At 40.8% G+C, this 18,073-nt stretch overlaps 2 protein-coding genes and 1 long non-coding RNA gene across 5 annotated transcripts in view; 1 reads left to right on the forward strand and 2 right to left on the reverse strand.

Moving 5' to 3' along the window:
• Positions 1–782: 782 nt before the first annotated feature.
• On the forward strand, positions 783–6,024 carry Sec31 (secretory 31). Its single transcript, XM_011304152.1, has 5 exons — positions 783–961; positions 1,253–4,258; positions 4,701–4,778; positions 4,879–5,235; positions 5,332–6,024. The coding sequence occupies exons 2-5, from the start codon at positions 1,262–1,264 to the stop codon at positions 5,518–5,520; spliced, it is 3,621 nt and encodes a 1,206-aa protein (XP_011302454.1). The 5' UTR covers positions 783–961; positions 1,253–1,261; the 3' UTR covers positions 5,521–6,024.
• Positions 891–1,245, reverse strand: LOC105266195 (uncharacterized). The gene is made up of 2 exons (XR_892147.1): positions 1,110–1,245; positions 891–1,028 (listed from the first exon to the last, which is right to left on the reverse strand). It is a non-coding gene; the product is annotated as an uncharacterized lncRNA (long non-coding RNA).
• Positions 6,025–6,128: 104 nt separating the features above from the next.
• Positions 6,129–18,073, reverse strand: part of LOC105266197 (PR domain zinc finger protein 16-like) — a 43,771-nt gene continuing 31,826 nt past the window's right edge. For 2 of the 3 annotated variants that reach the window (XM_011304155.1, XM_011304154.1), the window contains exons 4-8: positions 16,993–17,124; positions 16,112–16,238; positions 11,198–11,297; positions 9,871–10,027; positions 6,129–9,718 (exon numbers count right to left, since the gene is read on the reverse strand). In XM_011304155.1, coding sequence (XP_011302457.1) covers positions 7,685–9,718; positions 9,871–10,027; positions 11,198–11,297; positions 16,112–16,238; positions 16,993–17,124 — 2,550 coding nt within the window. In that variant the 3' untranslated portion in view covers positions 6,129–7,684. The remainder of the gene's footprint in view (positions 9,719–9,870; positions 10,028–11,197; positions 11,298–16,111; positions 16,239–16,992; positions 17,125–18,073) is intronic. The other variant, XM_011304156.1, reaches the window with a different exon arrangement.

An 18,073-nucleotide genomic window follows, 5' to 3' on the forward strand; every position in this document is an offset into this window, starting at 1 on the left:
TTCACTCCTGTGAATAAAATTTATTCACTCCTGTGAATAAAATTTATTCACTCCTGTGAATAAAATTTATTCACTCCGGTGAATAAAATGATTTCTTTCGCAAAAACTTCCAAGTTTTCTAGTCTGGAATGATTGAAAAATAGTACCAATAACCAGACGAGAAAACATGAGAAGTAGTACGAAAAAAAATTAATACTCACAGGTGGTATATGCCAGCACAACCAAAATAGCGAGAATAAAAAGAACACGCATCTTGAGAAAAAATTAAATGATACAAAAAGTCTCACATTTTATCCTTTTATACAATACTCCCAACAAAGCCCAGACTTCATGAATTTAGATTATAAATATAACGTCAACGTATTAATTTCCGATTCTTTTTCCTCATTTTGACAATTGGATATTGATATCAATCGTACTGTCACAAATAAACATGAATATCTTTCATAACTTCCTACAAAACGACTAATGGAGTCAAACTTATTTCCTAATCAAACCGAACCGGCCCCCCAATGAAGTGAAGTTAACTCTGGTAACACCAAATTAATATATACAATTCCCCAACTGTTTAATTTTTGCGCGCCGGAACCGACATTACCGCGCGGTTAGTAAAACAGAGGCGAGATTTATATATGGTCGGTAATGTAGGTTTCTGATTGTCCGATCGAGTGTTTGGCTTTACCTGCCTGGGCTTGTGGGTGTTGTTTTTTCCAGACAGATGGCGCGGCATGTACTACATACGGTCGGTAATAGAGGAAAGTTTTTGAATGACTTACCGACTGCTCGAAAGAATTCTCTCCGGATCTCACCAACAGATGTCGTGACACCTAAACAGCTGTTGTCTCTCGCCACGTTGGAAGGATCGAGTTGGTTTGCCGAAAGTCTATGTGACATTATAATAATATCTCCGCCTTGAAAGTGTTGATTGTTGATAATAAAAAGTGGAGTTGAATAACCAAAGGTGAGTAAAAAAAAAATCCAATCGACCGACTCGTCAGCCATCGACCCACCACTTTCCCGTGCGATTTCTTCAAGAAAAAATAAATATGTACACGTCAATGATTTAATGAAACTAGCTCATTGAGATTGATGACAATAAAAATACTTACCGAAGTCGTTGATGTGGCAAATGACTGGTGAGGGGGTGTCGAGTGAGTTTTCGATTGGAGTCTTCATTTTGAAATTTTTTTTCTCTCTCCCAAGACATGAAAGACTGACGAGTTCTGGATAAAATATATTTTAATGTCTTCAGGATTGAAAAATGAAGGTGAAGGAACTCCTGAAGACCGTGAATGTCGCCTGGTCACCACCAGCTCAGCATCCCCTGATGCTGGCTGCTGGAACTGCTGCACAACAGCTAGATGCCAGTTTCAATACATCTGCTAGCCTCGATTTGTATTTATTGGGTCTGCAAACACCTGGTTATGACATGGAACTCAGGGCTAGTGTACCCAGTGATCACAGATTCCACAAGATAATTTGGGGCTCCTACGGTCCCTCGCCCTCAGGAATAATCGTTGGAGGATGCGATTATGGCACCATAAAAATCTACTCAGCTTCAAAACTCCTCTCAAACGATCAAGACTGTCTCCTGAGCAGTCCAAACCGTCACACAGGTCCAGTCCGTGCTCTGGATTTCAATCCCTTCCAGTCAAACCTCCTGGCATCAGGTGCAACCGAGTCCGAGATTTACATCTGGGACATCGTGAACACCTCCACTCCAATGTCCCCAGGTTCACCCTCAAATCCTCCAGAAGACATCCAGTACATCCAGTGGAATAAACAAGTGCAGCACATCCTAGCCTCCGCCTTCACCCAGCGCTGCATAATCTGGGACTTGCGAAAAAACGAAGCGATAATAAAACTCTCGGATGCCAACTCGAAGATCCGCTGGAAAACCCTCCAGTGGCATCCAGAGATGGCGACACAGCTGTGTCTAGCCTCCGAGGACGATCAAACACCAATAATTCAGCTGTGGGATCTGCGTTTTGCATCATCACCACTGAGAACATTCCAGCATCATCAGCGAGGTGTTCTCTCCATCGCCTGGAGCACTCACGATCCAGATTTGCTGCTGAGTTGTGCCAAGGACAACACAATTCTCTGTTGGAATCCAAATTCAGATAATCCAGGCGGAGAGGTTCTGTGTGAATTAGCACAAACAGCTCAATGGAATTTCGATGTCTCCTGGTGTCCAAGGACCCCTGGACTCATCGTCGGCAGCAGTTTTGATGGTCATGCTGTGGTGTATTCTCTGCTGGGAGGCTCTCAGGGGCAGTCTCATGAAACTGCTAATCAGATTGTCGATTCTTTTCCTGGGATGGATCCATTCGTGCAAGCTCCACCTTCTGCCAAGTCCGAGTCAGCACCAGCATTGAAGAGAGCTCCCAAGTGGCTGAGGCGACCTGCTGGTGTGTCATTTGGCTTCGGAGGAAAGCTGACGATATTTGAGAATGAACCTGCGGACAGCAACTCTGGGACTTCTGCCAAAAGGAGTGTCATTGTCTCTCAGGTAATCACCAATCCTGATATGATCAAGAGGTCCAATGAGCTGGAGAGTGCACTGAAGACTGAGCAGTTTCTGGATTACTGCCAGGGGAAGATTGAAAATATCGAGGATGAACATCTGAAGAAAATATGGAAATATGTTGGGGCGTACTTTAGTGAGGATGTCACTCAAAAATTTCTGGAGCTACTGGGGTACAATGTAGCAGAAATAAATCATAAATTGAAGAGATTTATACCTGAAGAGGATGTTGACAGAGTCACTGATGGTGTAGCCAGGGCCCAATTAGATTCTCTCCAGAATGGTAATTTCGATCCAACCGCTGCATTCGACGCCATCGCCCAGCAGGAGCTGAAGAGATCTCCAGTGAAGATCAAGGACACCAGTTTGAAGCTGAATACCAGTGACGACGAGGATGGGCTCATCACTCAGGCAATTCTCGTTGGGAACATCGAGGCAGCTGTTTCCCTGTGCTTTGACAGTAAACGCTACGCCGATGCTGTCATCCTCTCGATGGCTGGAGGTCCAGATCTTCTAGCTAGAACACAGTACAGATATTTTTCCGAGCACACTGGTGTGCTCAATTCATTGATTAATTTCGTGGTCAGCGATAATTGGGGGGAAATTGTGGAAAATTGTGATGTTTCCTGTTGGAAGGAAACACTCGTAGGAATTTTTACTCACTCTAATGCCGAGGAAAGATCTGCACTCTGCGAAGCTCTTGGAGATCGTCTCTGTTCGATTGATGATGTAGAGCTGAGACGACAGGCGCAGATTTGCTACATCTGCTCGGGAAATTTGAGTAAAGTCATTCAGGTTGGAGGGACTGGAGTCCAGGACACTGTCGAACTCGTGATGGTATTGAAGAGAGCGTTGGAGCTTCATGGAAGTAGCAATGTTAAGGTGGATGGACACATTGGAAGAGTTTTATCTCAGTATGCTGAACTTCTTGCTTCTGAAGGGGATCTCGATGCTGCCCTGGGATACTTGAAGAGTGGAGAGGAGGGAGGAATGGGAATGCTGAGAGATAGATTGTGCAAGGCTCTCCAGTATGTTCAGACCGGTGGTCAACAGCAGCCTCAACAGTCACAGGGACAAGTGCATCCTCAAAGTTACAGCCAGAAGAGTCAGCAGAGTATTTATGGTGGTGGAAATGTCCAGAGTAATTATGGACAGAATCAGCATGCCTGGAATGCCAATAATTGGAATGTCAATCCAATGCAGAACGCCTGGGGAATGGCTCAAGTTGTACCTCCAGTACAGACTGCACAGCCTATGCCTTCTCAACCTCTTCAATCCCTCCAGCAACCACCGAAGAATTATGGGCAACCTCAAACGATTTTATCTCCAGCAGCACCACCCACTGCACCTCCACCCATGCAGACTGCTGGAAGTTCTCACAGTGGATCCAGGCCCTCCAGCGTTGGTCCCTCGTCCAGGCCCAAGTATATGATCGATCCCTCGGTGAAGAGCCCTTCATCCTATGGGGGATATGGGCAAGGATATTCAGCCCAGAATCAGGTGTTTGGATACCAGGGGCAGGGGTATGGAGAGGTTGATGGATTCAAGGCTCAACCGAGTCTGATGACACCGAGTTTACCTGCTCAACCTCCTCAGGGCATTTATGACCCTACCATGGGTCAAGGAGGACAGGCAGGACTCTTTGCCGGAGCCAGTGAACCCTCTGCTTATCAACCAACACCTCAACCCGCTGGCTGGAATGATCCTCCAATTGCCAAGTTTAGAAATCAGGTAAAATTGATTTAATATCTTTGATCTGAAAATATAAAAAGAAAAGGAGTCAATTTTACCCCCAACGCGGTGACTTATCGATTATTTTTTGAAATTGATATAGCCAGTGATGGCACTGTGTGAAAAAAATGAAATGTCTGCGGAACATGCTGGCACGAGAAAATGGAGGGTCAAGCATTCCAAGACTAATAACCTCAAGGTAGCATTACAGCCTGACAGTCCCTATTATTTTTTTTGACTTTTCCTGTTTTTTTTTTGTGTTACTAAATCAATTTTTTTTATTCTGCTTCACCTGATTACTATAATTTATTAGACCAAACATGATTGCAGTGAATTATGAGAACACCATCGAGAAACATGAAATCATCGAATGACTTTTTTACTGATTAATGATTTTATCTGTAATGCGAGTATTTTCTGATTGATTAATTTGGTTTGACAGCAACAAGCGAACGAATTCTCAGCTCAGAATCCGATTCTTCAGCCCTTGAGAGGAGCTGCGCCACAACAATCTTACAATGTGAGTATCTCAAATGGAAATCTCAAAATCACTCAATCGAATTGAATAATAAATTGAATTTATAAATGATTTTTTTTTATCGAATAATTAAATTAATTAGGCACCTGAAGAGAATTACCACCAAGACCCTCACAATCCCTATGGCCAGGCGCAGTACAATCAGACAATCCTCAACCCATCAAATCAATTTAGCCCACCGATGGGTTTCGATCAACATAATCAATCTTCAAATACGCACCAGCAACAGCAACATCATCCACCTGTGCAGGCAGCCAAAGCAGCTGAACCGGAAATCCCGAAGGCGCCTATTCCCGAGGAACACCTCCACCTGAAGACGGTCTTGGATGAGTTGCGAATTCATTGCTACGAATCTGCAAAAAATCCACAGACCAAGCGAAAAGTTGAGGATGTTGCGAGAAAACTTGAAACTTTGTACGATTGTTTGAGAGACAAATCTGTGAGTATTCCCTGCATTATTTCTCACGTTAATCAATATTACTGTTTTAATTAATTAATTAATTAAATTGTTATTTATGGTTATTGGGTATTTCAGCTCTCACCAAATACTCTACAGGGACTTCACCAGATTTGTCAATTTATTCAAGGAGGAAATTACACTAATGGATTGAGCATACATACTCAATTAGTATCTGGACCAGATTTTAGTAGAATTGCCCCCTTTATGCCAGGAATTAAAGTATTGCTGCAGAGTGCACTTCAATTGGGTGTTTACATCACGTAAAATACCGGCATCAACAAATTTTCGAATGTTTTTTCGTATTTGAAGCCTTACTCGTGGAGAGAAATTATGGAAATAATTAATTAATTGCCGGATTATTTGGTTGTCGTTAACGATTGGTGATCGATTAATTTTTATACTTTAATATAGAGAAGCCAGAAAACTCTACTTTCTATTCATTTTGCATGTCCCGTAGTATTAACAAAAAAATGTTCTCATTTTTGAAAAAAATAATTTTTCAATACCGCGCCAACCGTAATTAATCGAAAATTAGTTAATGCATTAACTAAACACACTGTGCAATTACCGATAATTAATGAATTTGTATTTTTAGAAATTTAATTTTTCATCGGAATGATTCAAGAGGTGAATAGATTTATTTCCCGTTATTAATTCGAATTTTTATTCATTAGGTATTTAAGAAAATTTGTTTACGTGAGACGCCAAAGTACTTTTATAAAATCAGTTTGAATAAATTCAATGGAAAGACAAAGATGAAAAGGAAAATCAATGAAATAAATATATTGATAAGATTTTCTCAATTAAAATGGATTTGTGCAAGAAAACTTATTTTTTGTAAAAAATTAAATTAAATTTGTGAAGTAAACTAAAAAAAAAAAACTCTTTTGCATTCATCAAGAAGAGGATCTCAGGTAATTATTAATTAACTCCAATAATGCAATGAAATAATTATGTAATAACCAACTATAGTGTAATATTTTAATATTAATAATGAAGAAGTACAGATGCCTTTATACATTATGTATAGACAAAGTCATAATATAATTCTCTTAATTATTTCACCGCTTGCTGTTTAACCGTCTTCCATTATTTTTAATTAATCAGTATCCTTAAACAATCCACTTGAAATTAATATAATTCTATAGAGAAAGATAGATATGTTTAATCGTGTATTCAGTATTTTGAGAGATTTATGCTCCATTTTTTTCGTGAGGCATTTATTACATTTAATGAAAGAGAGTTGTCTTGCATAGAAATAATTTCATGGGAATTGTCAATTAATTTTTTCCTAATTACCTCCATTCTTCGGTGTAAAACATATGATTGCGTTAAACAGTGGCGAATATTATTCCATTTTAAAAATCAATTGATAATTGATTCATTTTTTTTTAACCAGTATTATTTTTTCTGTGAGGAGATAAAACGTGAAATATCAATAAGATAATTTCACAAATCGATTTGTGCTATCACGTTTTACACCTGCATTTTTGAATTAATAAATTAATTCATCAATAAATAATGATTATGTTTGCTTCACAAAACAATTTAACCACAGCTACATTGAATCATCTAGAATTTCCATTTCATCTAGTGTTCATTATATATTAATAAAAATCACGGATATTTTACAAACATTATCTTACTTATTAAAATTTGTACAGAGCGTCATATAATTTCCTTTAATTACACAATTTTGCTTACTTGACTCATTCTCGCCGTAATTTCCAATTCTTTGCATTTTCCTCACTGAATTTATTAATGAGTAGAGCCTGACAACTGAACGATTAAATCGCTCCACAATTTCGTTGTGCTCCAATGATACTTTTATTATTATTTATAAACATGATTTACTAACTGAATCACTGGGATTGTTCAACCACTGGGAATAATACGACTTCACTCAAACCAATGAATAACTTTTTTAGGAACTATCTAAAAATAAAACGATTTTAAATTTGTGAATGCGTTGTGCAAACGATCCAACCATCACGAACCGTAAGTACGGACTAAAATGATGAATACAGTGGGCTCCCATTGGATACCCGCTCTCGAGGATGTAAACAAATCCTATCCCCGCGCTACACGGGTACTTGAATGGAGCTCCCACTCAGCGCTACAATTCCCAGAATTTTAAAAGAAATCTAATATTTTCACGATTTCGATTTCGCTTTCTTACGCTTGTGTATGAAAATTTTTGGGAATTCCAGCGCAAGAGTGGTCGACGATTCCCCGAAAATTCATGGGAGTCCACTGGAGAAGAATTTTTATCGTCTACGAATAATTATTTCTGTCTCAAAAAAAAAAATAAATAAAATAATCAACAGAATTTGACAATTCCCCGTGTGATCTCGAAAACTGATGTTCCCTTGATTTCCTGCTGAGCCGATAAAAATTCTTCTGCCGGAAATTCTCGTCCTATCTCCGACTATGTAGAAATCTCAATAACGGGTTCAGCAGTGTTATTATTTATCATGCCTCCTTTGTCTCTGCACCCCATCTCAAATTCATCCCTTATCTCCTTCCTGCCACCCTGAGGGCTCATCACCCCCTCATCAACAGGACTTACTCTCTCACTGAACTCGTCGTACTCATACTCCGCCCTTTTTCCCGTGATATATTCATTATGTGCAATTCCATAATTATCTCCCGCATAGGTGACCTTTCCCATGAACGACCTGATATCATCAAAATATGTCTCCTCTCGGTCATTCTCATTGCTACTTCCCGGTGAATCGGCAACAGAAACAACAACACTTCCATCATCAGCCTCGTGCTTCTTGAGATGTCTATCGAGATTAGTCTGCTGTCCAAAGCACCTCTCGCAGAGTGGACACTTGAATGGCCTCTGCTTGTCGTGAATATTTCGGACATGACGCTGAAGATTACTAGAAATACTGAAAGATCTCTCACAGTGTTTACACTTGTATGGCTGCTCTCCAGTGTGGGTCCTGAGATGTCTGGTGAGATTGGCAGATCTTGGAAATACCTTGCCACAGAATTTGCAGGAGTACCTGTCCTTTATTTTTCCCAGTGGATGGTGCATCACAGACTCTTGAAATGGCTTGACACCAGGAAAATTCATTGGTGGTCTTGCAAGTAGATCAAATCCAGGTCTGTTGAGACCATTCATGATATTACCCAAGAAGGGAAGTCCCCGGGTTGGTCCAAAATGGGGTAGAGGTGGTAGAAGACGTGAGTCCGGTGCTGACGGTGGTGCGGAGTGAAAACCCGCGAATGTTCCTGGATTTCTGTACATAGCCTCGATAAACATGGGATGAATTGGTCGTGGATATGAGATGTGTGGTGGTGTGTTTGGTAGTTGTTGATCCTGAGGGTGTGATCTTGGTACCGGTGACGATGGTGATTCAAAATCATGATTATCACGATTTTTACTCGTTTTGCTCGTGTCGCTCGTTTTGCTCATATCGTTCAATTGGTTCATTTTGTTCACAATAGTCATTTTAGCCATTTCACTCATTATTCTCAACTCCGTCTGTCTCTTTTGCTCATCATCCTCATCATCAACAGACAGCTTCACCTTGGGTGTGACACTTCTTGATACTGACATTGATACTGGCGTCGGTGATGATAATCTCTCTGGAATTTTGGACTCGTCAGATACCTCAGCTTTCTTCATAACTCGAAGATCCAGGGGCTGATCGGTGGATTGTCCAGATAATGATGACGACTCAGTCTCCATTCTTTCAACTGGTGTCTTTTTCACGTCGTCATCACTCTCCGGTGTTGGTTGAACACTTGGTCGCACTGGTGATGGTCTGAATGTCGATATTGCCTCGTCATCAGCGGAGGGTGATAATTTATTATTTGGGTGACCTCTTGGAGGTGTGAATCTCTCCTTCTTTGGGCTTTCACTTTGGTTTCGCTTGGGTTCTTCAGTGATCTTTGGAAAGAGGAGGGGTGTGTTGAGGAAATTGGGAGTGTTGGGAAAAATTCCAGGGTAGGGGGCCATCAGACCTGGTGGATAGAGTGGAAAACCACCTGGAAGGGAGACTGGGGGACGTGGATAAACCAAAAATGGATCACCACCTGATGATGGCAGTTGCGCCATGACTCCTGATTGTGGTGGTGGTGGCGGTGGTGGTGGGGGATGAGGATTTCCACAGCGTGTTGATGTTGTCGAGTAACAGAAACGTTTATGCTTTGCTAAAGAGGTACCGCTACTGAAGGATTGTCCGCATTTGGCGCAATTTATTTGCATTCGGCAGAGTGAGTGCATGCGTTTGTGGCGGCACAGATTTGAGAATTGGGTGTACGCTTTGAAGCAGACTTCACATCTGAAGGGCTTGAATGTACTGTGGATGTGGGTATGCTGCTTCAGACCTGATGACGTTGCGAAGGTTTTTCCACACTCGGTGCAAGCGTGACTGCGAGCACCGACGTGATTTGTACGGATGTGACGTTGAAGATTGGAAGCGTCCGTGAATACCTGGGGAGGCGTCTTTCATTAGACTTGGAAATGTTTTTATGTTTTTGGGGGTGGGAGGGACTCATCAGGAGAACGGTACAAAACAGACCGAGTGAGATAATTATAGTCTCAATGCATCTGTTTAGCACCGACCTCCATTTGACTGAATTGTGGGGAATAATTACCTTAGGACAGTTCTCGCAAGGATATTTCCGGAGATTTCCGTGAATGACTGCCCGATGACGGACTAGCAAGGGACGCCAGGCAAAACCTCTCGAGCAGCTGTCGCACCGGTGTTGGTCAGAGGGGTAACGGTGACAGGTCACCAGGTGAGAATCCAATCTGAAATGACGATATGATTTTTCAGAGAAAATATAACGGGGCAAAAATTCAATTCAATTTTTCAATGTTAATTTATGATTCGCCGGGATTTAGAAAAAAAAATAGAGTGTTGGGTAATCGGATGTCGAGATGATGACTAAGTGACTGGAGTAGCTTCCGAGGCGATAAAAGACCCCTTCTTTAGTTCCTGAGAAAGGACGAAGTAAAAAGTGAGGGGGTGAGTTTGGACGTCACGTCAAATGGCCACCCTCATATTGTGCAGGATGTGTTTGGTGTGGAGGCATTGATTTTGCCAAAGGCCCTTTTCCCTTCGACCCCCGGGTGTACTTTCTTTGGAGGCACCAAACGTGTCGTGTGAAAGCCATTCCACGTGTGGTGAGATAGTGCCTCTGTTGTGACGCTGTTTTGCACCAGATGAGCCGAGAGCACGCGAACCTTGATGATATACAGGGACGTTAATGGCGAGGGGGTGAAATTCTCCTTTACCCCTTTCTTACCGGGTATGCGGACCTCGTTTGCCAGGAATTTCGCACGCCCCAGGCATTCAGATTCGACAACAGGTGATTTTCCAGGTTTTTTTCCCCTCAAAATTGGTGATTGATCATCGGGGAAAATCTTGGAAGATCCCTGGAGACTTCTCCGAGACAATTAAATTATTGTTTGAATAATTGGAAACCGATGACTGCGGGGGTGGAAATAATTGGATATATTGAGTTTTCCTGGATAAATTTCCTGGCAATCCATCGAGATGGTTTTCATCGATGTCCTACTCCATTGTGTTGAACGAAAAACCCCCCGAACTCAATTCCCTCTTTTTTTTATTCACTAACCAACCAAGTGATCAATCAAACTCGACTGCTGACTTGTTGATGAGTCAATCGACTCCATTAGCCGCGACTCAATGGCTCCATCGACGGAAAAAAAAATGATAGAAATAGCTCGCGTGATCGCTTCTTCATTGGGTATGAATGATACCCATTCAGATTTGCCAGATAACTTAACGGTGGCTTGACTCCACTGAATTATTTCGCGATAAAAGAACTGGACTTGTAGTTGAAAATCAGATAGTAATGGGGGTGTGAGAGGAACAGGAATTCATCATCCACAATGTAGGGGAAAGTATTGTAAATAAAAAATTGAAAAATTTATGGTTTTTTCGTGAGTACTTACACGTCGATTTCTTGAAAGGGCTTGTTACAACCTGGGCAACGTATTTCACCTTCTTCGTCCTCCTCCTTGTCCTCATCAGCGGTACCACTGTGTTGTGAGCCTGAAATAAAAAAAAAATACTCATTCAATTTCCCTCATTAACAACGGGGAAGTGCGATTTGCTTCTTAATCGAAATTCTTTCACGTGAAAATTTGAAAAATGCCCTTTCTCGCGAGATTGAAGGGAAATTTGTTGTAAAAATAACTGAAAGTATATTGAGTTTAAATTAGTTTGTTGCTAAAGGTCTGCGAAGGCAATTTTCTATTTTTCCGGATTGAATAATCAATGGATAAATTGAATGTACGTGAGAAAAATAGCGTGACTGAACCGACACATGGAGTGATGTTGAAATATAAATAATTGAGTGCGAAAATGAGGAAAATACCATTGGAGATGCACTCAACGATAATTCAACGTCAATAATTTTTTAGTCATGGTACAACAAACAAGAAAATAAAATTAAAAAAAATCCAACCAATAGAAAAATTCATAAGATTTTTGCAAATACTCTTCCATAACCCCGCAACTTATTTATAATTCCCAGTCCCGAGTTCAACCGCAAAATGAATTAACAATTAAAAACCACCTCGTTAGAAAATAAATTTTTAATCTTCCTAACGCAGATAAAAAATCACCTTTTTTTTCTGTATTTATGATTTAATTGCGCGTTTGATGGGTTTAGGTGAGTGATAAATTTGTATTGTACTTTGGACTTTTTGAAAAATAAAATAGGACACTAGGAGAATGTGCATCGACCGCAATCCAGCACACAACTAACACCAGAGACACTGGGGTAAAATGATGCACCAGTAACCGGTGGATCAGAGACAGTATGAAATGCAGTAAAAGCAGCCCTTGGCAGGGGGGGATATTTCATCGTAACGGAGTGGCCATTGGTAAAAGCACAACAGTACACCGACCAATCACAATGTAGACTAGTTTTCACCCCCGAATGTGTCATGACAGCAGGTAAAATCAGAGAGAGATACACAAGTTGTTGGGGTGGTCAAGTGGGGGGTAGAAATACAGTAAATATTATCCATTATTCCAGATAAACCGTCCACAATGCAGGTGATACGTAATTGTCATTCAAATTGAAGAATCATTTCGACTTTTTGATTATTTGATTATTTTGGTGATTACTTTGACCATCAGGGACCGTGAAATATTAATTTTTATTCTTGTCAAGAATTTATCATTCCAAAATAATAAAGAAAAGAAATTTCAATTTTTTTTATCGGAATTGAATGATAATTGAGTGGAGTATTAATTATTATAAGGATTGGGATGGGATTATAAGACGAAATTATTGCGTGGGAAAGTGATAACGTACATAAGTTTAAAAGAAAAACGTTAATGGGTAAAAAATATGTTGAAAAATGTGAGGGGGTGGGTATGCCTAGCTGGTGAGCCTCTTAACGGTTATTTAAATCTCCCAGTACACTTGTCCAAGCCATATGGCAATGGAAGCGTCGATGTTGGCCCCCCAACGGACCTTCATGGGAACTGGCCACCGACGTTACCGCCCCGGAGACTCTTTTCTACCCCCTGCAGACGTCAGTTTTCCGCATCTAATTCCCGAGTTGTTTTTTTTTTAGAACAATGAGAGGTTTGCGCGGTTGACCTCGTCCGTTTCTGTTCTTGGAGAACAATTGGACTGTGATGCCAGTGATCCTGGTTAACGCCCATGGAAAATGTAAAAAAATACGACTTCTGGGAAGCGGTGGAGGCAGACGAGAAACATAACGGGAAATATTTCGCGGGAATAATATGAAATGGGTAATTGGCAAATTTGGCCCCCTTTTTTTTTCCTCTTGAAATTTTACTGAGGTGAATAGTGCGAATGGAAATTCAATGGAATCACTCGATCTGACTTCAAGCTGTCGGATATGTTAATTCGAGGAGTCAAATAGGTGGTAAATTTCTAGGATCGAGTCACGTTGCGGAAAGTCAACAGGTGGGAATCCAAAGCCAAACGACACCCCCTGCCAAGTCAGTTGGCCGTTGCATGGGAAAAAATAACGGAAATCAATGTTCCCCGCAACGTTCCATCCGAACCTTCTCTCTATTTTATTTCGTCATTATTAGCAATGAATTGTACGTTACGAGAGCCATCATTACCATTTTTCCAAGTGTCTGAGAATTTTGTGGATTCTAACAAACAAAAAAAATTCTACCCAAAAAGAAATTGTTACATCGAGATTTGAAAATCTCCGTAAATAGAACCGAAAGAACCGAAAGAACCGAAAGCCGGCAATTCAAATTTCATTAAAAAATATTGGCTCATAAATCAAAATTTGGGACACGCCCCCACTTTGCAGACGTATCCCACCGACGATCAGACTCGTGTCGTATTTTTTTTTCCTGAAATGTCCGCATCATTAGCCCGTTAGGATGATTTGGATAGGGTTGTGAATGCATGAGACCCAGAGATCAACCCTCTACCTCCACCCCCTGAAATAGTGTCGCGTGCCCTTTTGTGTCTCAACCCCTTTCTCCTACTTTTCCACCTCTTTTTTCTTTTTTTTTTTCATCTGTATATGGCCCTGGTTTACGCGCGTGTTAATCGACAATGCAGAGTCATAAATTATCGAGAACCCTAATAGAGACATCTAGTGCATGAGGGACAGAGATTTCGAGAGAAAAAAAAATTCAACGGGGTTGGAGAGAAAAAAATATTTCTCTGCGGAAAATTGAGACGATAAGTCACGACAAATGACCCCTTGCCAGTTGCACGCCTAGTTATTTTTTTAGGTAGTGGCTTACCAAATGTCGTTTCTATGGATTTATCTACATAATTCCATTTTTTAATGTTCCTATCTATAAAAGTTGTCGTTTAATAATTATTGAAGAAATATTCAGAAATTGTGTGCCAGGGCAACTTGAAGCGTCAAATTTTAGGATTGCAAATACTGTGAAGGGCTAACCAATTGTCTATTAAATCCAAAAATGAAAGATGGTATATGTCGAATGTAAATGTCAATGAGAAATTAATTACTGAGACTACAGAATTTTTTCTAATGGCTTTTGAATGATAAAAAAAATATTTATAATGGTTTGAATATTATATCTGAGGTTTATTTGTCATCTGAATCCCCCATTGTATGTTTTCCACCCCATGTAGGCGTGTTAAACTGATTCTCCTGTGTACAAGACTCACCAACAAAAAATGCTCCTGCAGGAGTTGAGCAGATGCTGAGGGGGAGATCAACTACAAAAGGTAGATGTCGTTTGTTTGACATCATTATTCCCATCCCAACAGTGGTAGTCATAAAACATATTTCGGTCATTATTTCAAGGCAGAGTGAACCTTTAAAACCCATGAGTCCATCAAAAATCGAAAATCCAATCGATTTAAATGAGAAATTCTAAATGACTGTAATATACGAGTGATTATTTCAATATAAATAATTGAATTTGAGAAAGTTTGAAAAATATCCCCCCAGAACCACTCCCTTGGGATAAAATGAGGTCTCAAAAATTTTCTTCCCAAATTATTCAACTGCTCAACCCCTGGAACAATTAAAAATTGGACTGAAATAACCAATGACTCAACTCCCACAATTTCAAATAACCTCTCCCTCATAATAAACACCTCCTGCAGCTCTTAATTAATTTCTCAGAATGAAAATTGCCCACTAAGCCTTAACGTAATTGCTCTGGCGAGTTCCACCACTACTCTAGTCCCGTAAAAATATTCTTTCGCCTGTAAAACGCGGGTCATATCTCAACGTTCAGTGAGACCACCCCCTCGCCACGAAAAGAAGAAAAAAAATGGAATAAATATGCAAAGTAAAAAAAAAATCAACCGTTTGATTTTTCGAGCTTTCACTTATCCGTTAACCCCCAATTTTTATCCCTTTTATTCACTTGCGTGGGACGGACAGTAGTCCATAATTACACGTAAACATTTAACCGGAACCCAGTCGAGGTCATTTCCGGCCCAGGGCTCGTGACTTTCCATCCCTTGAATTATTCCGCACGATTTCCGGACATCGCAGCTTGAATCGTATTATTGTTTCCATTTTTTTCCTTTTTTTTTCCGAATGAAGAAAATGCCCGAATTAATTATAACGGAGTAATGGGGATGATTTGGAGTTATCGGAGCGCTAATTACTCCTAAAATTACGGAAATAAAGTCGTTTGACTCCGAGAACTGTCTCTTCAATCTAAAGATATTTTTTTCTCGCTCGAGTTGGGGTAAGTATACGATCCCGAGGCGTGCGATTCAACTTGGACGATAATCTGAGCTTTAATTACTTGCGACATCTGGCTGTCGCATTTCATCCCACCCCATTCACCGGTAGTCATAAGAGAGTTACAACTATGATAACTGTCGTGGAGTTGGGGTTTATAAATCATCGGGTTGTTTTTTCATTTCAAAAACAGCAACAACCTCAATTCATGACGTGTAATTTTTTGCCCGATAAATTTCCCGTGAATTCTATAAATTTTTGGAAAATTGCTGCGGAATTTAAAAATATTTTTCGTTCACCCCTCGAATAATGATTCAACCCCAGCCGAGGGGTTAAAATTGAACATTAACGGAGGTAATCAGTCGAGTGGGATCAAGCGGAATTGGCTCGTGCCCCATACAATACTGAGATAATCAGTAAGTGCTGAGAAATCAGTACCACCCACTCAACGTACCGTCCAGGTGAATCACGACCAGAATCACCAAAGCATAACGAACCCGGGGTCACATGAGACCTTCACGAATCACGATTAACCCTCACCTGCCCTCTGGTTAATCGTATGCACGAGTGCTACCGACTTTGATGCGTATCGGAAGGACCGAGTGTCACAGTCGACTCTATATCCGGTTTCAACTATCGCACGTGCCACTGATAAATTTAATTTTCAATTGCACTCACCGGTCTCCCGATCGCTCCTGTCCTCATTCGTGTTATCACCATGCATGTCCTGAAGCTGAAGAGGCTCCCTCGGACCCATCAGCAGCTCCTCCCCCGTCGAAATGTCTCTCACAGCTTCATACACAATCTGAAATCCAATGAATTGATTTGAGTAAAATATCTCAACTCCACTGATTCCATTTTACAATTAAACACAATTAAACGCAATGAGTTGATGATGTGTGGAAATAGTTGGGCTCAATCAGTGCCCCCCGGGTATCCTGGGCTGACAACTCCCTGAAAATAAACTCACCAACCCCCTAAGCGAAAATAACCATAACCAGGGGGTTTGATCTCCAACGGATTCGTCGGGGCTTCCCCCATTCCACTCAAGGGGTGACTTAATAACTAAACAGGCTGTATACACCCCAGCCACTGAGGGGTTGTCTTTCTGGCACCCACACACCAAGTATCAGGGTAACATCACACCCATGTGTCTGAGTTCACACGGAATCAACGCCTCAACCGTTGGCTTGTCATACTTCATAAAGCTTTGGAGAATCGAGGAACCGTGACCGCTCTTTCCTCACCTTATCTCGCGTTACGGTTCATTGGAATAAAAATCATATTGAGAACACTTGACGCATCGCACGATTGTATTGTCTGTTGGTCAACTGTTCGGCACATTTTTGACAATAGGAAGTCATTTAGGGGAGTCAAGTGGAGGGGACGAGGAAACACATGTCAATGGGGTGTTTTATTGTTTTTCTGGTAATGAGACTGTTTGAGTCTATTTTTCGAATCCATGCCAGATGAAAAATTCGTTGAGCATTTGTTTTATCGATATTTTTGAAATTTTTTGGGAGAAGGGGGTGTTGTTAATTGAGAGTATTTATTCTTACCTCCCCACCGATGAGGACATGCCGCATATTGACAGCTTGAGGATTACTGATGCTCCTGATGTACTTGAGCCAATTACTCGCCTCTCTAGATGCATCTAGCCATCCACGAACTCCACTACCTGAATGCCGAACCTGGAATCATCAAAATATTGCCACAAATTAACGAATCAGTCATTAAGAGGAATTAAACTTAAAAAATGTATTAACGTCTTGATTTGATTTTCAGCTCCGGAAAATGAGGTTTATTACTCAGAAATTTTCACTCGCCACCCTCTGAAGGTATAAAATATTTGAGTGATGCAGTCGTGTGCCGACTGATGCTTTCAAGTTTCGAGACAAGTGATTTTTTTCAATTGTCTTGGGCTACCGCATTTCCAGTCTTGACGCATGGTCGACCATGCGAACAGCAAAAGCAGGAGTCATTTCTCTCAAAGCCCCAAACACGATAGCTCAACTCACGGTGGGATTCACACCCCAGAAACTCTCGTGGGGTGCGAAATGATCGTTGAGTTTTATCGTTAGTCAAGGCATCAACCCACCCCTAGCTCTCAGACACTTGTCACTGCCATTTGGACCAATTGTCACTATTTTAGCTGTGCGAATTGCTCGATTCATTAGGGTAATGTTTTTGCTATTGATGGTTGAGATGTTTTACCGGATTTAAATGGATTAATAATTATTTTTTCATGGTTTTTTAAAATTTTTCAATGTGATAACCCATCCCACCTGTCGGAGACACTCTAAACTACCCCTAAATCAATATTCTCAGTGCTCACAGGTGAGTGGATAAGTTAGGTAATTGATCTTGCTCCTTACTCGTTGAGCCCAAAATTTGTTGTTACAACCGGGTTCACTCATCCTCATCGGTCTGATCCTTGGGGTCTTAGGATAATCCTGGGACCTTCCTTCGACCTAGTCTAGTGGAAAACATCGGAATGAGCTGCTGAGTATTATTTACACTTCGACACTTTCCCGGGACTTATATTTACTACTGTATTATATCCATTCTGTTTTCTGGACCATTCATGAATTTTTCCTGAATATTTCACACATTTTCTTTAATTTGTCGGATTTTTTTTTT

Source organism: Fopius arisanus, unplaced genomic scaffold (assembly GCF_000806365.1).
Source record: "Fopius arisanus strain USDA-PBARC FA_bdor unplaced genomic scaffold, ASM80636v1 scaffold00036, whole genome shotgun sequence".
Taxonomy (NCBI): domain Eukaryota; kingdom Metazoa; phylum Arthropoda; class Insecta; order Hymenoptera; family Braconidae; genus Fopius; species Fopius arisanus.